At 42.0% G+C, this 22,414-nt stretch overlaps 2 protein-coding genes across 2 annotated transcripts; both read left to right on the forward strand.

The window, feature by feature from the left end:
- The first annotated feature begins 6,802 nt into the window (after positions 1–6,802).
- Positions 6,803–7,988, forward strand: LOC123100576 (non-specific lipid transfer protein GPI-anchored 29). The gene is made up of 2 exons (XM_044522486.1): positions 6,803–7,483; positions 7,576–7,988. Exons 1-2 carry the CDS (start codon positions 6,862–6,864, stop codon positions 7,650–7,652), a joined length of 699 nt encoding a protein of 232 aa, XP_044378421.1. The 5' UTR covers positions 6,803–6,861; the 3' UTR covers positions 7,653–7,988.
- A 2,779-nt stretch (positions 7,989–10,767) lies between these two features.
- LOC123100586 (proline-rich receptor-like protein kinase PERK2) lies at positions 10,768–11,858 on the forward strand. Its single transcript, XM_044522496.1, has 2 exons — positions 10,768–11,437; positions 11,534–11,858. The coding sequence occupies exons 1-2, from the start codon at positions 10,771–10,773 to the stop codon at positions 11,608–11,610; spliced, it is 744 nt and encodes a 247-aa protein (XP_044378431.1). The 5' UTR covers positions 10,768–10,770; the 3' UTR covers positions 11,611–11,858.
- Positions 11,859–22,414: the final 10,556 nt, after the last annotated feature.

Consider the following 22,414-nt stretch of genomic DNA (forward strand, 5'->3'; position numbering starts at 1 on the left):
TCAGAGAGATGATCCCATCATTAAATACAAAGGAGCTAAGACACCCGTTGGACAGGTAGAGGAATTTGCAAAAGCTCTTGACTACTTCATTACAAACTATCTTACGGGGGGCTACACTAGGATGATTTAACTCAACTAGGCCATCCGCAATCATTTACTTTCATGCAGTTGCATCATTGTATATGGTATGTTCCATAGAACGGTCTCTATAATGTGCCAATAAGTAGACCTTATTAGTAGTGTGTACACTTCCGTTCATCAGTATTTATCATACATTGCTGCAATAAATGTACTCATTTTCCATCTTTTAGAACTCTTTCTGGGTTTTAGTTATGCGATTCTGTCATTAAAAATATAACAATGGCCTTTACGATCCGTATAAATATAATTCATCACCAGGCGCGGCGTGCCGCCGCGCGGACTATGCTAGTTGGAACTAGTAAAAGAAAAAGAAGTGCATGTATGTGTCTTTGGTAATAACGGTAGGCATGCAGCCAAGATATTAGGACTTTGGGACTCTAGTTTCCATGGAAGAAAAGTAAGATACGCATGTGGGGTATCAAAATTAGTGTTTGTTTCAGATACAAGAAGAAGAAATCATGTTCAGTATTTCTTTGGGCAGTTATGGCCACCTGAACGACCAAAAGCTATACGTATAAGGAAATTTATCACGTGGAATTAGGGATGAAAACGGAGCGGAAACTAACAGAACTGGGTGCTACCACATTTATTTTCATATTTTTAGGCAGAAGCGGAAATGAATACAGAAATCCTGGAAATGAATACGGAAACAGATATTATCGAAAATGGACACGGAGTGAATACGGAGCGGACACGAAAATAGAAGTAGACACTGTGCAGAACTTAAAAACCCCTTGAATCATAGAGAAATACACACCAAAACAAACAAATTTAATGAACTGTTAACATGGCTACAAAATAATATGCTTCTGTTAGGAACTTAACATAGTATTATAGTTGTACAGGAAAATTGCATTTAGAGTCTAGTTGACTATGTGTATGGTAGTAGAAGTTGGGCCTCAAATGATTCATTCTATTCATTTTGTTCATTGTGTCATTATATGTTGTTTGGTGGTTGAGGTAAGCATCCATAGGCCTAGAGTAAAAATGGAAATTTCATATTCGCGGAAATGGAAAGTTCCCTTTCCATGTCTGTTCCATCGGTAAACATTGTTCCGTTTTTGTTTCCGTTTCTGCATAAAAAGTTCCATTTCCATTTCCATTTTGCAAATTTCCGTTTCCATTTTCATATTTTCTATCCGTCTCCCTTTTTCCTCCGGGAAAAACGGAAAGTTTCCGCTCCATTTTCATCCTTACTTGGAATATCATGAGTTTAAAAGAGTCTGGGTGGGGGGCACCACGTTGGAAAAAACAGATAAAGGAGCAAACAAATAAAGGAGCCAAACTTTATTTTAGTCGATCTTTGCATGCTTGCCGAGATGTAAAATGCAAGTTAGTTTAAATATAGAAGAGTCCAGATTTTAGGAGGCACATGTACGTGCCTCAAGTTACTTCTATATAAATAACTAGGTATGGTCCATGTAATAGGCATGTTATTTTTTATGTGAAATAGGCACGATGTGTTTTTTAAGGTAGACACCCATATCAAGTTTCGGAGTAATCTTTAGAAAACCTCTGTGTTGCAATTTCTTTGTAGAAATTATTTTGCGCATGAGTACTGTCGTCGAGATTAGTTTTCTCGTGCTGGACCGTAGGGTTCAATCCCTCTACTTCGCGTTCATAGCGTGCACGGGCAAGAGGTTTCCACTGCTAGAGGTGGAGTGTCGTGAAAGATTAGGCCACAAAATCAGATCGGATCTTGCCATTGAGGTTCGGTCTTATCATTAAGTGTATGGAAGGTGAGGTAGGCTTCGCAGCAGAAACACTCGGCTGTCTTGAAGTTCTAGCGGAAAAGTTTTGAGCTCGGAGTACAAAGCATTGAAAGATGAACAAGAGTCATATGATGATATGATCTGCAAAATATTCCCTACCGGTTTAAATTCAGATCATATGAGATGCTACCATCTATGGGTGTGAATGAGATAAGGATCTTGAATCACTCACTTTCAATTATGAGAGATATTGATTTGAGTGGGAGTGCACTTTATATTAAAATTTGTTTAAAACACAAGTGCAACATTAATTGTGAATAAATGTCTATGTGTAATTTGCATTATAGTTGTAGAATTATGGCTCATGGTTCCACCTTTGCTGTTGAAATTGGTTCACAGTTATTTATCTGGTTGAATCGTTTACGATTGAGAGGATTGTCATCTAAGACCGCCAAGAAGGATTTTGTCCTACTGCATGCTTGCAATGCTCTCCTGCTAATGTTATGAATGACGAGACTTACATCTTTTGATCCAAAAGCCTAAGAATTACATTACGGTCTGCTTGCTTCCAAGAAATCCGAACTTAAAAATGTTTGGGATAGTTTATGTAATATTATTGGAACTGATTTTTTTTAGAAACAAACAAAGATATGTAATATTATTGAAAATTGTTTACAAGTTCTAGTGAAGCATTCAACTATGTTTGAGAATAGAATGTGTAAGATCCGGAAGAACGCCGGTCATGAGTTGATGGCGAGAACTTAAAGAGAAAGAACAAAACTAAAGGATGTAATGAGACTTACATGCCTGGGGAAGTTTGGGGCTCACGTCCCTCTTAAAAAGTTAGATAATTCTTTGACTGGGAGAAATATTGGAAGTAAAACTATAAGAAGTTTAGAGGTAGAAAGAAAAGAATAATGGAATGTCCAGTTCATGTATAAATGTCATACAAGTTGTAAGATATAGAGAAAGTTGGTCAAGTAAAATGTAATTCTTGAGGATTGTGATTAAATTGTTAAACACTATATTCTCCGGTTGTGGTTAAAAGTTGATCACAATGATAACTACGCGATTGCATGTTGTTGCGAATTGATGCAAGAATTACTATGGCCTAATGACCAACAAATTAATGAGGTTAAAATATATGTTGAAAATACTGTAAGAGTTATGATACTTTTTCATCAACATATTACCTTCAATTTTTTTTTCATAATTCATTTTGGAGTTTTGTACACTCTAGCACATTGCGTAGAAGTTCCAAGGAGGTTGTTTATAAGAGAACAATAGTTGTTCGATGTAATGAACAAAGGGGCCATACTCCTGAATAGGATGTAAGTTATGAATATTAATGATAGAATTTAACATCCATAACACTGACGCTAGATGTCGCAAGACTAAAAAAATACCACACATGTGTGGCACTTCATTTACTCTCATTGGAGAAACCCGCATGGAGAAATTCCATAGTGATGGATTTTGGAAGCATTTGATTTTGAATCATCTCACACTTGCAATTTTCATCCAAATAATGAAGTAAACTAAAATACAGTTCACATGCCATAAAAACGGTCAACAAAATAGATTCGAAATATGCATATTGATGTATAGTCCAATAAGTGTTGTTGCAAGCAGTGGATTTATCTATCTTGAAAGATGACTCAAGTAGATATTTGTATTTACTAATTGAAACATAAATCTAGATCTTTTGAAATGTTTCAAAATATTTTCAGAATGAAGTAGAAATTATTGTAACAAAAAAAATTATGTTTCTATAATTGGATTCTAGAAAAGGAAATATTTGAGTTACAAATTTAGAAAATGTATGACGAGCTATAAAAGAATTTATAGCTTACACCTTCTAGAAACACTACTAATCAAGCTATCTATGACATGGTAAGATCAGAGATGACATTATTTTTCCACCAATATACTTTTACTGTAATGCTTTAGAGACTATGACTTTTACACTGAAAATAGTGCCATCAAATTTGTTGACATAGGTGCTACTTTGTAGGTTATCCAAAATGGTCGGGTATTCCTCTATCACTACGCCGAGGCAAAGTATTTTGTCACAGAGTGCGGAAACTTTATAGAAAATGTTTTTTGCAAAAAAAAGTGAGTGAGAGGACAATGAAATTCAACGATATTACAGAATCTTTGTAATCAGGTCAAAAAGAAATACTAGAAGTGGTTTCAAAATTTCTTACCATGACTGATAGAGGTTTATATAGGATATAGAAACTTCGGTCGAACATGCAACTGAACTATATAGGTTGAAAAAAATCCATACAGACCTTCAGGGTGTGCAGACGAAATATTGTTGAAACAAACAATGAACCTATAATACACAAGAGAAGCGTTGATGAGTCCTCACTCCAAAATTGGCTATATGCCAAAAATAATCCGAGATAGTATCCATACACATAATTCATGTTTAGAACTTGGTAGACCCTGTGAAAGACTTAAAGTCTATAGTGTAGTGATGGATCTATAGATTGACAAAGACAAAAAATGTTTTATAATGCTTGACTTGTTGCAAATAGTTTATGCAAGATCATGGAGTTGATTATGAAGAGATTGTCTCATCATAATAATACTTAAAGTCAGTTCAGATTAAACTCAAAAATTACTAAGTATTTCAGTTATGAGAATGTCAAAATGATTCCCATGAGATGGAAATAGAACCAAAGTTGTATATTTGATAGGTCCAAGGTAATTTTATTGATACAGAGGATGCTAGTAAGTGTGCAAACTTCAAGAGATCCAGTAATGATCTGAAGCAAGCATAGTGGAGTTGGAATCTTTATTTTCATGAATTAATTGAATATGGGTCACCACAGAAGTTACTGTGAGGAACTAATGTTTAGTAGGGAAAGCTAATATGTGTAAATCTGCTTGCTTAAATTCATCCCGTTGAAATATAATAAATAACTCAACTAGTTTGTGACAAACTAATAGAAGTGTGATCCAGTGCGTCCAAGCAAAGTCTGTGAATTCGGCGCCATGTCCATTTCAAGTGTGATATGTCATGCGGTGCCAAAGAGTTATGCTACATGATTTTATCGGTAGAAATAAATATGCTTGTATTTACAAGAAAATAAGTGGGAGCATGAATATTTCTAAACACTATGTGTGCACGATACAATGTTGATAGAAAATTATATAAATTTCTTGACACAGTTTAAGGTTTTATTGAAATAGTTTTTCAGTAAAGTACTTAGGCAATATAGTCCTTTTATTAGACATAACAATGTATGGAGATAGTATTCTCTAATCGAGCTTAGGCAAAATATATATTGACAAAATATTAAAGAAGTTTCGTATGAAAAATGCCAAGAAGAGTTTCTTGTCGAAGTCACATGGAAGGAGTTCTTAGCAAGAAACGGTATTTTGAAAATAGTGCGTCCAAGCAAAGTCTGTGAATTCGGCGCCATGTCTAAGTAAAGTCTGTGAATTCGGCGCCAAGCAAAGTCCGATCCAGTGCGTCCAAGCAAAGTCTGTGAATTCGGCGCCATGTCTATTTCAAGTGTGATATGTCATGCGGTGCCAAAGAGTTATGCTACATGATTTTATCGGTAGAAATAAATATGCTTGTATTTACAAAAAAATAAGTGGGAGCATGAATATTTCTAAACACTATGTGTGCACGATACAATGTTGATAGAAAATTATATAAATTTCTTGACACAGTTTAAGGTTTTATTGAAATAGTTTTTCAGTAAAGTACTTAGGCAATATAGTCCTTTTATTAGACATAATAATGTATGGAGATAGTATTCTCTAATCGAGCTTAGGCAAAATATATATTTTACAAAATATTAAAGAAGTTCCGTATGAAAAATGCCAAGAAGAGTTTCTTGTCGAAGTCACATGGAAGGAGTTCTTAGCAAGAAACGGTATTTTGAAATACTGATAAATGAAATACATGATTTCAATAACACTTGTGTTAATTCCGTGGTATAGATAACCAGATATGTCTAGCACTCCAAGTAAGTTATGAGTAAATTTACCGGAATGGTCAAATTGTTGATTATATGACAACAGTGAAAATGTCGTTGAGTACCGGCGACATGTTTCCCGCATACGGAGAAAATGAAGAGATTGCTATAAGGAGTTACATCAATACATGCTTGATGTGAGTAGTACATGGACACAAATATCCAATCGATGCTCTAAGTGAATTTCAATTTTAATTAAGTGATTTATGGTGGCACAATATGTTGAAAATTGGTCCAAGAAAGTTATTGTGGTGAAATCAATGAAACTATATGCTTGTTAACGTTTATGTTATGCATGTTTTAATTTGAATGGTTTATGATATACATTGTGAGGTGTTTGAAGTTCATGTGGTTAGGACAAAAAAACCTATGCAAATTATTTTTACTCCACTAAGTTTAGGAGATCGGCTAAGTGCGGCCACCTACAGAGGTGTGAAAAATTTATTCCACTAACTTTAGTCCGTTGTTTACTCCTATATCGGCTATAGTTGCTCTTATGTAGTGCTCAAAATTTCCAAATCAACTCGTTTTTTGTGTCGTCTGTGTTTTAGCAAACAATGTCACGTGGCATCCAAATTGGAGTAAGAAACGAAAATAAGATCAATTACTAGTTGAAAATTAACAGAAAAAGATTACTAGTAGTTGAAAAATGCAAAAAAATCTTATCCACCGCAACTGTAATAGGTAGGCGAGACAGATACAATCATTCAAACGGTCTTGTTTGAACGTCCAGCTCTATCTGCCTAAAGACGATGTGCATGGACTCTACTCCATCCATGCGGACGCCAGCTGCATCCGTTTCTACGTATCAACCACAACCGAAACAACCTCAATCTTTCTTAGATAGTAGTACTATAAAGGATTGAAATGGTTTGCCCAAACATTCAAACTTTTCTATCCCGAACGCACCCTACCAACCAGCCGGAGCTATATATATAGCTGGGCATCCTCTCACGATTATACCACCCACGCATTCTCCTCTTCAATCTGTCCTTTCTCTAACGCAAACGATGGCGCGGTACAAGTACACCGTCGCTGGGTTCTTTGTCCTCCTCTCCATTGCAGCGATGCTGCAGCCGTCTGAGGCGAGGGTGCAGCCCGCCGTTGCAAACCAAGAAGAAGCCACAGCCACCACCACGGCCAATGGAGGCTCCCCGTCTCTTCCCGGCCTGCCGTTGCCTCAGATCCCCGGCATGCCTAGCCTACCACCCATATTCCGCTCCCTTTTCCCAGCACTTCCTCAGATCCCCGGCTTGCCGCCGCTGTTCGGGCCACTCCCTGGTGGTGCACCGGGCGCCCCGCCATCCGGTGCACTGCCTAGCCTCCCACACTTGCCACTTCCCACCGGCTCGCCAAGCCCGCCACCGCCGAAGGAGTGCCTGACACCGCTCACGGCCATGATATCGTGCATGGACTATCTCACCAACGTCACGGTGTTCTCGCCCCCGACCGCTTGCTGCGATGGCCTCAAGTCGGTCGTCAGCACCGCGCCGATCTGCCTCTGCCACGGTCTTAACAACAATGGCGGCATGAGCAAGCTCTTCCCCAAGCCTATCGACCCCATCCGCATGATAATCCTCCCTGCTAGGTGCGGCGCCATGATTCCCCCGCAGACGATCTTCTCCTGCGCTAGTAAGTCACTAACCTTGTTTCTAGTGTTTTTCTTTATATATGCTGCTTGCTTTAAGTAGATTGATTTACTTGCATTGGTGATGATTTGACAGCCCAACCCTTGCCGCCGTTGACGCCTCCTACCACCAGTCCGGCGCCTCCCGCTGCTTCTCCCGCGCCATCACCATAGGAGCAAAGGATGCACAGATCGCCCATGCTTTCATCATGATTATATATCGTTTAAGTTGATTTTATTTAGGTAGTAATCAGAGAAAGATATCAGCTAGCGTTTAGGGGTTTAGGATGTCTCTCATATGTAGTACTCCCTCCGTCCGGAAATACTTGTCATTGAAATGGATGTATCTAGATGTATTTTAGTTTTAGATACATCCATTTTCATTCATTTTGATGACAAGTAATTCCGGACGGAGAGAATAGCTCCTAGTGCTACTTATTTACCATATAAGTATACAGTCATGTAAGATCTCCGTCACATGAAATCGTTGTCAATGGATAGTATTATACAGATCGATGCATGTTGGTGATTCATGTCGTTATTGCTGTATGATGTCGATCTGATCTATATGCGTGCTTGCTTGCTGGATCCTTTGGTAGTTGGTACTCCCTCCGTTCCGAACTACTTATCTTGGATTTGTCTAGATACAGATGTATCTAGACTTATTTTAGTGCTAGATACATCCGTATCTAGACAAATCTAAGACAAATAATTCAGAACGGAGGGAGTACATGAAAGCATTGGTAGATGTATGACTCAACTTTTGCAAGCTACCTCTGAATTAAATCTGTCATCCCGGCAGCTCGATTAAATCTGTCGCTATCAGGTTCTCCACGTGCTATGATAATCATGCATACTCCCTCCGTCTGGAAATACTTGTCATCAAGATGAATAAAAAGGGATGTATGTAGATGTATTTTAGTTCTAGATACATACCCTTTTATCCATTTTGATGACAAGTATTTTCGGACGAAGGGAGTACCACTTACTAGACACAAAACACGTTTTTTATAGTAAGAGTTTTCGGACGCACGGATTCCTACCATGTGTCTCTCCTCTGAGTCAAATTCTCCATACCCCAGAATTGATCAGCTACGTAGCCAAGAATTGCTACACAGCATAGCTGAACTCCTTTGCCACACAGATTGGGCACCTACAGCTACGGATGATGTGCTGGAATGGTCCACACCGCTATCATTGCTCAATCCAGGAAGTACTTGAACGCCATGATCATCCTCGTGATGTGGGAAATTTGGATGCAAAGGAACGCTGTCGCATTTGACAACGCGTCTCTGTGTGTTTTGTTTTAGCTTTTGGTAAAGCGTCTCAACTCCCATAACATGTGAGCCCGCCATACATATTGTATTGATGTGACGAGAGGGATCTCTTGGTCGTTTATAGAAGTTGTTCGGTTGAACGACAAACCATCGAGAGATTACAGAGGGAGATTGAGATACATTTGGGAGAGATAGAGAGCTAAGGCTAAATAAGATTAAAAGAAAACAATCTCTCTAACTACCCTACACTTGAGGGACAAATCTGACCTCTAGTTGTACGTTTGCAACACGTTCTCTGACAAAGTGAAAATCTATTTCAATATGGTTTGTCTTGCCATGAAAAACTGATTTAGCGGATAAATAAGTAGCACAAAGATTATCACACCGAAGACACGGGTTGCATTTGCGGAACCTTAAGTTCTTTCAGCATAGACTGGACACAGATAACCTCTGCTATTGCATTTGCTAGTGCTTTATATTCTGCTTCTGTACATGACATGAAAACGGTTGCAAGTTTCTTTGCACACTATGATATTAGGTTTGGTCCATAGAATATGGCAAACCCACCAGTACACCTTCTATCTTCCACCCAGCCAGCCCAATCCGCATCAGAAAATGCACTTACAAGAGTAGATGATGATTTGGTAAATGTGAGACTAACTATCAGTGTATTCTTCACATACCTCAAAATTCTTTTGGTTGTTGTCTAATTAGCTGTAGTGGGTGCATGAAGGAGGAGACCGAGCAGTTACCTAAACTACAGTCAAGCCACCTCCTGCTGTGCGGTGCTTCTGCTCGATTGGGCTGTTGGTAGTGCCCATAGATGACTTGAATTAGAAGAGCTGGGTGCAGTTTCAAATCAAAAAAATTAATTTGGCTTGCTCCCCAAGATCAGTGTTGGACTGCCGAGCGAGTGCAGAGGTGTGGGCTACCAGATGCACCCCTCTTTGTTCTTTATGACTAGGAGCCCGAGACCATGCATCACTTGCTTGTGGATTGTTCATTCTCGTGTTAGATGTGGCATGAGTATCTATCATGGTGGGCGACGACTCCATTGCCGAGCGCGAACAACAACTTCCTCGACTAGTGGGCGGCATCCTACGCCATGGTTCCTGTCGGGCAGCGTCGAAGCATAACCTCCATGATCATCCTCATGGAGTGGTGGCTTTGGAAGGCCCGGAATTCTTGGGTCTTTGAGGACGATCAACCATCGGACTCTCGGCTTACCATGACCATTGGGGATGAAACAAAGTCCTGGGCGGCCGCCGGAGCTCATGGGCTAGATGCATTCCTGCCTTAGACGTAGCCTAGATTCATCGTGCATCCGTGATGATCGCTTTTCGGCGCATGATCAAGCCATTGCATTGTGTATGAGTGATTGATGAGCGAGATCAATTAAATGTTTTTTTAAAGCCTATCAATGAAATGATACACAAGTCAAGAAAGTAGAATAACCCGAATAGTATATGTACGTATGCCCTTGTACTTATAAAAAAAAGTATGTCCATGTACTTTCCCAAGAACTTCGGCCGCCGGCCGGTAGTATTTTTCAATGCGGGCATGCATGTGAAATTCGCAATTCAACTCCGATCCATGTTGTGCGATTTGTGTTGTCTTTGTTTTAACAAAACAATATAATATCCCATGAGTTCCAAATTTGAAAAGAAATGTGTTTTTTAAAAGAATGAATGGAAATAATAACCAGTTTAAAAAAAAGGAAAAGGAGAATCTTATCCACCTCAACGTGTGTCGAATGCAAATGGACTCGTTTGAACCTCCAGCTCTATCTGCATAGAGAGGACGTCGTACAGGGACTCTGCTTAATCCATGCGTACCCGAGCTGCATCTTTCTTTACTCGTAAACGTAGCAGGAAATTGAAGGAAACCACAACCCAAACAGACCTCAATCTAGTTGGATAAAATTTTCAAATGGTTAAAAAATATTCAAACTTGTCTATCTCTAACGTGCCCTACCGGCCGGCCGTAGCAGTATAAATAGTTGGGCAAACACACGAATGCCATCAAACCGATCCACGCATCCTCCCCTCACGCAAACAATGGCGCGCTCCAAGTACACCGTGGCCGTGCTCCTCGCCCTGCTGGCCATCGTCGCGACGCTGCAGCCGTCCGAGGCGAGGGTCCAGCCCGCCGCCGCCGCAAACCAAGAAGAAGCCACAGCCACCACCACGGCCGATGGAGGCTCGCCATCTCTTCCCGGCCTGCCGCTGCCTCAGATCCCCGGCATGCCTAGCCTACCACCGATATTCCGCTCCCTTTTCCCGCCACTGCCCCAGATCCCCGGCTTGCCGCCGCTGTTCGGGCCGCTCCCTGGTGGTGCACCGGGCACCCCTCCATCTCATGCACCGCCGAGCCTCCCACACCTCCCGCTTCCCACCGGCTCGCCAAGCCCGCCGCCGCCGAAGGAGTGCCTGACACCATTGACGGCCATGATACCGTGCATGGACTACCTCACCAACATCACGGTGTTCTCGCCACCGGACGCGTGCTGCGACGGCCTCAAGTCGGTCGTCAGCACCGCGCCGATCTGCCTCTGCCACGGCCTGAACAACAACGGCAGCATGAGCAAGCTCTTCCCCAAGCCCATAGATCCGATCCGCATGATCATCCTCCCGCTTAGGTGTGGCGCCATGATACCCATCCAGACGATCTTCTCCTGTGGCAGTAAGTTACTAACCTTGTTCTGTGTGTTTTTCTGTGTATATATGTGTTGCTTCTTTGAAAGAGATTGATTAACTTGCATTGGTGATGATTTGACAGCCCAACCCTTGCCACCGTTGACGCCTCCTGCCATGACTCCGGCGCCTCACGCTGCATCTCCGGCTCCATCACCATAGGAGCAAAAGGATGCGCAGATCACCGATGATTTTGTCAGATTATTTGTCGTTTAAGTTAGTTTTATTTAGGTAGTATCAGAGAAAGATAGCAGCTAGCGTTTAGGGTTAGGACGTAGCGTTTAGGGTTTAGGACGTCTCTCATATGTAGCTCCTAGTGCTACTTAGTACCATATAAGTCTACAGTCATGTAGATCTCCGTCACATGATGTAATCGTTGTCAATGGATAATAAGTATTATGCTAGATCAATGCATGCTTGGTGATTCGTGTCGTTATTTCTGTATTGTTTACTTGTGTGATGGCCTAGAATTAACTCTGGGTCGATCTGATCTTATGCCTGCGTGCTTGCTGGCTCCGTTGGAAGTTGTTACATGAAAGCCTACATGTATGACTCAATTTTGCTACCTCTGTTATCCTGGCAGCTCGTTTAAATCTGTCACCGTTAGGTTCTCTAAGCACTGTGTCTCAAAATAAGTGTCTCAACTTTAACTTTGGTACAACTTTGTACTAACACTTATTTTGAGACGGAGGGAGTACTATATGATAATCATGCATGCCACCAGCTAGACAAAGAACATTTTTTTCGTAAGAGTTTTTGGAGATCAGACGCACCATTCCTACCATGTGTCTCTCCTCTCAGCCAAATTCCCTATGCCCCAGAATTGATCAGCTACGTAGCCAAGAATTGCTACACAACATAGCTGAACTCCTTTGCCACACAGATTTGGCACGAAGTCCTCTCAGCTTGGGGCAAGGAGGATTGGGCACCTACGGCTACGGATGGTGTGCTGGAATGCTTCACATCGTTATCACCAACGGCTCATTCCAGGAAGGACTTCAAATCCATGATCATCCTCGGGATGTGGGAAATTTGGATGCAAAGGAATGCTGTCGTATTTGACAATGCGTCTTCCTCTGGGGTTTGTTCTTAGGCGGATCCTTGAGGAAGGATAGTCTTGGCAGATGGCTAAGCTTTTCAGAGTTGATGTGCTGCCGTTCTTCTCGGCGTTGTTTAGGTGGGTCTCTGGGGAGTAGTCTCCTTTTGTATCTTGGGTGGCTGCCAGAGTTGTAAACTTGTGGATAGGTGTCTCGCCTCTTCTTCTATCAATAGATAATACGCATGCTTGTGTATTCTAGAAAAAAACATAGCTAAACTGCATTGGTTCTACCTGCTTGATCATGAGAGCAGAGGGACACAAAGCAGAGCAAGAGAGGGAAAGAGCAAAGGGACCCAAAGCAGAGCAGGACAGGGAAAGGGGAAAACTAGAGGGGTAAAGAGAGTAAGGCAGACAGCCAACCTTCCTAACCTAGCAACGGCCTTCTTAGTCAACACCAAGTGCCTCTTTGTCATCGGCATCAATCGATGTAGAGCCTGGGGGTTTTCCATCATTTTCGAAAAGAAAACGAGGCACTAGAACGGGAAGGGGAACATCGTCGACTTACCCCAAAGGATGAAGTTTACTTAATTTTCTTTGAGTTGGAAAATGCGAAAGAAGAGCACATCCAAATTGAGGATATGTATGTAATGATTTGTGCTACTACTGTGCTTCCTAGCAGTTGTTGCACAACCAGTGCCAGTTATGGACTCGCGGTACGGGGATTCAGATGCTAGGAACATGCATAAAAGAGCCCAATTCAAAACAATAACTACATGCTGAGTGTCATTGCATATAAGCAACAGTTGAATAACTTAACTGGTGATTTGATGAAAAAGAAACTCGTTCTATTACAACATCCAAATAACTTCTTTTAATAACCGCTAACTTCTTTAAGATAACAAACAGGACCAACCGAAAACGAGCAACAATCTGAACACAACACTACTACTTTCATGCTTTTGAATGTGCTAGCATTGGTAAGACGACTAAATTTCTTTAAAATGAACACTTCTCGTTGGACAAATGCCGAGAAAACTGCCCACTGAAACAAGTCTCGCTAACAAAGGAAAAATACAGCTCCAAAGATTTAGCCACTAAAAAGTGGCATAAAAGTCCCTCCCATCACAACATCATCCCGCATTGCCGGGTTCCCGACTCATGACCTCATGGTTGAAGAAAACTAGTGACCAATTCCAAGAATAAAATCAAACGTATGTCTCCAAGCCTCCCAATCCAAATGCATCCAAGTGGCAACCATCGTAGACTTTCCATTTACCCAATCATTCATTCTTTTGATTCCTCGCCATTGCCACCGCAGTAGCTCCGCCATCGTCCCCAACCCACAACGCAGCCGACCATGCCGCCACCGAACGCCGCCCTGGTACATGCAACTCCTCCGGACATACACATCATGTTTTATGTGTTCAATGAAATGCCCGAGTAAACTTTTGTATTCTTTAAATCCTTTGTAGGCAAATGATGGATTCGTCGTCGCATGATTAATATGAAAATAAGGACCTTAAAGAATTCATATAGAGAGTTCATCGATTTGTCAGATTCGGACAACAAGGATGTTGAAATGATGATAATGATGAGCATCAATGAAGAATTAGAGAAGCAAGAGAAGCATGTGTTGAACTTCAAGGGTAGGGGAGTTGTTCCTCGCATAGGATCACCGGTGCAAAGCTTCTCTACAAGGGTTACTTCAAACCGGACCCAACATACCATGAAGGGGGTTTTCGATGTCGCTTCCAAATGAGCAAAGATTTGCTCATGTGTGTAGTGGATGACATGGAGGAGGCTGATGACTATTTCAAGTTGAGGAAGGGTTGTTGTGGGCAACTTTCCTTCACTCTATAGAAATGAGTGTCTGCCCTCAGGATGCTTGGTTATGATAAGGCTGCAGATGCCATTGATGTTGAAATGTGGATGAGAGAGACCACATGCCTAAATACCATGGGGCAATTTGCATGCAACTTGGTGAAGGTGTTTGGAGCAGATTATCTGAGAGAACCAACTATTGAGGACACAAAAAGGTTGATAGCAACAACTGGAGCGGCAAGATGTTTTCCAGGTATGCTCGATTCAGTTGATTGCATGCATTTTCAATGTAATAACTACCCCCAAAGGATTGTCCGGGTAGTACCAAGGTCACACCAAAGAGGCCACCATCATACTTGCAGTGGCATTGAAGAACTTGTGGATTTGGCATGCCTGATTCTAACAATGACATCAATCTGCTGCAAAGATCTCCTTTGTCAAGATAATTTATAATGGGGAGACTCCGCCTTGCAACAACACTGTCAACAGGCATAACTACACCATGGGATACTACCTTGCCGATGGTATCTATCCTCAATGGCGGCGTTTGTGAAGGCCATATCTATCTCAATGGTAGGAAACAATTTTTTTTCTTTGCATAAATTCAAGAATGTGCTACGAAGGATGTGGAGAGGGAATCCAGAGTGCTCCAAGCCCGTTGGGGTACTATTTGTGGACCTACAATGATGTGGGAACCGAAGACACTTTGGCAGCTCATGACACTTTGTGTTATCTTGCACAACATGATTGTGGAGGATGAGAGCGAAGGGGCAGACCGCACACATGATTTTGAGAAGCCCGGAGCTCAGGTCCGCTTCCCGGAATAAGTGGCAGAGCATGTTTTTAACTTTCTTGAGATGCATCAACAACTTCGAGATCAACAGATGCACATGCAAGTTCTCAATAATCTTGTGGAGCATATGTGGATCCATGTTGGAAACCAATGAACTATGTATTTTATGTTTCAATTATGTATTGTAAACAAATTTTATATTTGAACTATGTATTTTTTTATGTATGAATAATTTTTTTGTGTGTGGGCTATTCATTTTTTGTGTGTAATGATCGACGTGCATGTGTTTGCGTGGATTTGAGATTTGAAAAGTATTGGTTGTGGTTACAAATGAGGACAAAGTGGGGGCGGATTGGTGCTATTCTCAGACACGCTGATGATCGACATGCATGTCTTTGCATGGTTTTGAGGTTTCAAAGGTGGTGGTTGTGGTTAGAAAGGAGGACAAACTGGGGGCGGACCGGTGCTGTGCAGACATGCCCAAACGTATAGGGGCCTATATTTGCCCGGTCCGGTTGTAGATGCTCTTAGAAGATGGCGAATAGCATCACCCAAGTCTTCATTGGCTTTCACCCCGTATAAGTCTGCCTGCTTGTGATGATGGCAGCACCACCAGCACACACAATTGGCATGCTTACTGGATACAATCTAGTTTGCTGCCCTAGAAACATGTATTGTTGTGATTTTGGTGTTGCAGTGGTCAATGGATCCACAATCTCTACTGAACCTTGATATGTGGTTAAATACTCCTCCAAGTAATAAGCTAGGCCATATAAAACTGTTGGGGAACGTAGCAGAAATTCAAAAAATTTCTTACGCGTCACCAAGATCTATCTATGGAGAGACCAGCAACGAGTAGAAAGGGGAGTGCATCTACATATCCTTGTAGATCGCTAAGCGGAAGCGTTCAAGTGAACGGGGTTGATGGAGTCGTACTCGTCGTGATTCAGATCACCGATGATCAAGTGCCGAACGGACGGCACCTCCGCGCTCAACACACGTACAGCCCGGTGACGTCTCCCACGCCTTGATCCAGCAAGGAGAGAGGGAGAGGTTGAGGAAGACTCCATCCAACAGCAGCACAACGGCATGGTGGTGGTGGAGGAGCGTGGCAATCCCGCAGGGCTTCGCCAAGCACCTACGGGAGAGGAGGAGGTGTCACGGGAGGGAGGGAGGCGCCAAAGGCTCAGGTATGGATGCCCTCCCACCCCTCCACTATATATAGGGGCAAGGGAGAGGGGGGAGGCGCAGCCTTTCCCCTTACTCCAAGAAAAGGGTGCGGCCAAGAGGGGGGGGGGGAGGAGTCCATCCTCCCCAAGGCACCTCGGAGGTGCCTTCCCCCTTGAGGACTCTTCCCTCTAGGGTTCCCTAGGCGCATGGGCCTCTTGGGGCTGGTGCCCTTGGCCCATGTAGGCCAAGGCACACCCCCTACAGCCCATGTGGCCCCCCGGGGCAGGTGGCCCCACCCGGTGGGCCCCCGGGACCATTCCGGTGGTCCCGGTACAATACCGATGACCCCGAAACTTGTCCCGATGGCCGAAACAGGACTTCCTATATATAAATCTTTACCTCCGGACCATTCCGGAACTCCTCGTGACGTCCGGGATCTCATCCGGGACTCCGAACAACATTCGGTAACCACATACTAGCTTCCTTTATAACCCTAGCGTCATCGAACCTTAAGTGTGTAGACCCTACGGGTTCGGGAGACATGCAGACATGACCGAGACGTTCTCCGGTCAATAACCAACAGCGGGATCTGGATACCCATGTTGGCTCCCACATGTTCCACGATGATCTCATCGGATGAACCACGATGTCAAGGACTTAATCAATCCCGTATTCAATTCCCTTTGTCTAGCGGTATTTTACTTGCCCGAGATTCGATCGTCGGTATCCAATACCTTGTTCAATCTCGTTACCGGCAAGTCACTTTACTCGTTTCGTAACACATCATCCTGTGATCAACTCCTTGGTCACATTGCGCATATGATGATGTCCTACCGAGTGGGCCCAGAGATACCTCTCCGTTTACACGGAGTGACAAATCCCAGTCTCGATCCGCATAAAACAATAGATACTTTCGGAGATACCTGTAGTGCACCTTTATAGTCACCCAGTTACATTGTGACGTTTGATACACCCAAAGCACTCCTACGGTATCCAGGAGTTACACGATCTCATGGTCAAAGGAAGAGATACTTGACATTGGCAAAGCTCTAGCAAACGAACTACACGATCTTTGTGCTATGCTTAGGATTGGGTCTTGTCCATCACATCATTCTCCTAATGATGTGATCCCGTTATCAACGACATCCAATGTCCATAGTCAGGAAACCATGACTATCCGTTGATCACAACGAGCTAGTCAACTAGAGGCTCACTAGGGACATATTGTGGTCTATGTATTCACACGTGTATTACGATTTCCGGATAATACAGTTATAGCATGAATAAAAGACAATTATCATGAACAAGGAAATATAATAATAATACTTTTATTATTGCCTCTAGGGCATATTTCCAACAGTCTCCCACTTGCACTAGAGTCAATAATCTAGTTCACATCGCCATGTGATTAACACTCACAGGTCACATCGCCATGTGACTAATACCCAAGAGTTTACTAGAGTCAGTAGTCTAGTTCACATCACTATGTGATTAACACTCAATGAGTTTTATGTTTGATCATGTTGCTTGTGAGAGAGGTTTTAGTCAACAGGTCTGAACCTTTCAGATCCGTGTGTGTTTTACAAATCTCTATGTCATCTCCTAGATGCAGCTACCACGCTCTATTTGGAGCTATTCCAAACAACTGTTCTACTTGGAGCTATTCTAAATTATTGCTCCATTATATGTATCCGGTCTCTCTACTCAGAGCTATCCGGATAGGTGTCAAGCTTGCATCGTCGTAACTTTTACGACGAACTCTTTTACCACCTCCATAATCGAGAAAATTCCTTAGTCCACTAGTTACTAAGGATAACTTTGACCGCTGTCCTGTGAGCCATTCTTGGATCACTCTTGTACCCCTTGACTGACTCATGGCAAGGCACACTTCAGGTGCGGTACACAGCATAGCATACTGAAAAGCCTACGTCTTAAGCATAGGGGACGACATTCGTCCTTTCTCTCTATTCTGCCGTGGTCGAGCTTTAAGTCTTAACTTCGTACCTTACAACTCAGGCAAGAACTCCTTCTTTGACTGGTCCATCTTGAACACCTTCAAGATCATGTCAAGGTATGTGCTCATTTGAAAGTATTATTAAGCATTTTGATCTATCCTTATAGATCTTGATGCTCAATGTTCAAGTAGCTTAATCCAGGCTTTCCATTGAAAAACACTTTCAAAGTAACCCTATATGCTTTCTAGAAATTCTACATCATCTCTGATCATCAATATGTCAACAACATATACTCATCAGAAATTTTATAGTGCTCCCACTCACTTCTTTGGAAATACAAGTTTCTTATAAACTTTGTATAAATCCAAAATCTTTGATCATCATCAAAGCATACATTCCAACTCCGAGATGCTCACTCCAGTCCTTAGAAGGATCGCTGGAGCTAGCATACCTTTTAGCATCCTTAGGATCGACAAAATACTTTCTGATTGTATTACATACAACCTCTCCTCATGAAAACTGGTAAGGAAACTCGTTTGATATCCATCTGCCAGATTTCATAAATACAGCTAATGCTAACATGAATCCGACGGACTTAAGCATCGCTACGGATGAGAAAATCTCATCGTAGTCAACTCCTTGAACTTGTGAAAAACTCTTCGCCACAAGTCGTGCTTCATGGATGGTGACATTACCATCCACGTCCGTCTTCTTCTTAAAGATCCATTTATCTTAATGGCTTGCCGATCATCGGGCAAGTCCACCAAAGTCCATGGATCCGTTCTCGGATTTTATGGCCTCGAGCCATTTATCGGAATCCGGGCCCACCATTGCTTCTCCATAGCTCGTAGGTTCATTGTTGTCTAGCAACATGACCTTCAAGACAGGATCACCTTACCACTCCGAAGTAGTACGTGTCCTTGTTGTCCTACGAGGTTTGGTAGTGACTTGATCCGAAGTTTCATGATCAATATCATAAGCTTCCACTTCAATTGGTGTAGGTGCCACAGGAACAACTTCCTGTGCCCTGCCACACACTAGTTGAAGAGACGGTTCAATAACCTCATCAAGTCTCCACCATCCTCCCACTCAACTCTTTTGAGAGAAACCTTTCCTCGAGAAAGGACCCGATTTAAGAAACAATCCATATTGCTTTCGGATCTAAATTAGGAGGTATACCCAACTGTTTTGGGTTTCCTATGAAGATGCATTTTATCCGCTTTGGGTTCGAGCTTAATCCTGAAACTTTTTCACATAAGCATCGCAGCCCCAAACCTTTAAGAAACGACAACTTAGGTTTCTCTAAACCATAATTCATACGGTGTCATCTCATCGGAATTACGTGGTGCCCTATTTAAAGTGAATGTGGTTGTCTCTAATGCCTAACCCATGAACGATAGTGGTAATTCGATAAGAGACATCATGGTACGCACCATATCCAATAGGGTGCAACTATGATGTTCGGACACACCATCACATTATGGTGTTCCAGGCGGTATTAATTGCGAAACAATTTCCACAATGTCTTAATTGTGTGCCAAAACTCGTAACTCAGATATTCATCTCTATGATCATATCATAGACATTTTATCCTCTTGTCACAATGATCTGCTACTTCACTCTGAAATTACTTGAACCATTCAATAATTCAGACTTGTGTTTCATCAAGTAAATATTCTCAACATCTACTCGAATCATCTGTGAAGTAAGAACATAACGATATTCACTGCATGCCTCAGCACTCATTGGACTGCACACATCAAAATGTGTTACTTCCAACAAGTTGCTATCTTGTTCCATCTTATTGAAACTGAGGCTTTTCAGTCATCTTGTCCATGTGGTATGATTTGCATATCTCAAGTGATTCAAAATCAAGTGAGTCCAAACGATCCATTTGCATGGAGCTTCTTCATGCATATATACCAATAGACATGGTTCGCATGTCTCAAACTTTTCAAAAATGAGTGAGTCCAAAGATCCATCAACATGGAGCTTCTTCATGCGTTTTATACCATTATGACTTACATGGCAGTGCCACAAGTAAGTGGTACTATCATTACTATCTTATATCTTTTGGCATGAAAATGTGTATCACTACGATCGAGATTCAATAAACCATTTATTTAGGTGCAAGACCATCGAAGATATTATTCAAATAAATAGAGTAACCATTATTCTCCTTAAATGAATAACCGTATTGCGATAGACATAATCCAATCATGTCTATGCTCAACGCAAACACCAATCTCGGTGGTAGAGGGAGCGTGCGATGCTTGATCATATCAACCTTGGAAACACTTCCAACATATATCGTCAGCTCACCTTTAGCTAGTCTCCGTTTATTCCGTAGCTTTTATTTCGAGTTACTAACACTTAGCAACCGAACCGGTATCTAATACCCTAGTGCTACTAGGAGTACTAGTAAAGTACACATTAACATAATGTATATCCAATATACTTCTATCGACCTTGCCAGCCTTCTCATCTACCAAGTATCTAGGGTAGTTCCGCTCTAGTGACTATTCCCCTTATCACAGAAGCACTTAGTCTCGGGTTTGGGTTCAACCTTGGGTTTCTTCACTAGAGCAGCAGCTGATTTGCCGTTTCATGAAGTATCCCTTCTTGCACTTGCCCTTCTTGAAACTAGTGGTTTCACCAACCATCAACAATTGATGATCCTTCTTGATTTCTACTTTCGCGGTGTCAAACATCGCGAATACCTCAAGGATCATCATATCTATCCCTGATATGTTATAGTTCATCACGAAGCTCTAGCAGCTTCGTGGCAATGACTTTGGGGAAACATCACTATCTCATTTGGAAGATCAACTCCCACTCGATTCAAGTGATTGTTGCACTCAGACAATGTGAGCACAAGCTCAACGATTGAGCTTTTCTCCCTTAGTTTGTAGGCTAAGAAAATTGTCGGAGGTCTCATACCTCTTGACGTGGGTACGAGCCTGAAATCCCAATTTCAGCCCTCGAAGCATCTCATATGTTTCGCGATGTTTCGAAAACGTCTTTCGTGCCTCAACTCTAAACCGTTTAACTGAACTATCACGTAGTTATCAAGACGTGTATGTCCGATGTTCACAACATCCACAAACGACGTTTGGGGTTCAGCACACTGAGCGGTGCATTAAGGACATAAGCTTTCTACTGATCGCATAATCGCTACTATCAACTTTCAACTATAATTTTCTCTAGGAACATATCTAAACAGTAGAACTATAGCGCGAGCTACGACATAATTTGCAAAAGGTCTTTTGACTATGTTCAGGATAATTAAGTTCATCTTATGAACTCCCACTCAGATAGACATCCCTCTGGTCATCTAAGTGATCACATGATCCGAGTCAACTAGGCCGTGTCCGATCATCACGTGAGACGGACTAGTCATCATCGGTGAACATCTTCATGTTGATCGTATCTACTATACGACTCATGCTCGACCTTTCGGTCTCCGTGTTCCGAGGCCATGTCTGTACATGCTAGGCTCGTCAAGTTAACCCTAAGTGTTTTCGCTGTGTAAAACTGTCTTACACCCGTTGTATGTGAACGTAAGAATCCATCACACCCGATCATCACGTGGTGCTTAGAAGCGACGAACTGTAGCAACGGTGCACAGTTAGGGGAGAACACTTCTTGAAATTGTTGTAAGGGATCATCTTATTTACTACCGTCGTTCTAAGCAAACAAGATGCATAAACATGATAAACATCACATGCAATCAAATAGAGTAGTGACATGATATGGCCAATATCATTTTGCTCCTTTTGATCTTCATCTTCGGGGCTCCATGATCATCATCGTCACCGGCATGACACCATGATCTCCATCATCGTGTCTTCATGAAGTTGTCACGCCAACGACTACTTCTACTTCTATGACTAACGCGTTTAGCAATAAAGTAAAGTAAGTTACATGGCGTTCTTCAATGACGCACAGGTCATACAAAAAATAAAGACAACTCCTATGGCTCCTGCCGGTTGTCATACTCATCGACATGCAAGTCGTGAATCCTATTACAAGAACATGATCAATCTCATACATCACATATCATTCATCACATTCTTCTTGGCCATATCACATCACATAGCATACCCTGCAAAAACAAGTTAGACGTCCTCTAATTGTTGTTGCATGTTTTACGTGGCTGCTATGGGTTTCTAGCAAGAACGTTTCTTA

The sequence above is a fragment of the Triticum aestivum genome, chromosome 1B, assembly GCF_018294505.1.
Source record: "Triticum aestivum cultivar Chinese Spring chromosome 1B, IWGSC CS RefSeq v2.1, whole genome shotgun sequence".
NCBI lineage: Eukaryota > Viridiplantae > Streptophyta > Magnoliopsida > Poales > Poaceae > Triticum > Triticum aestivum.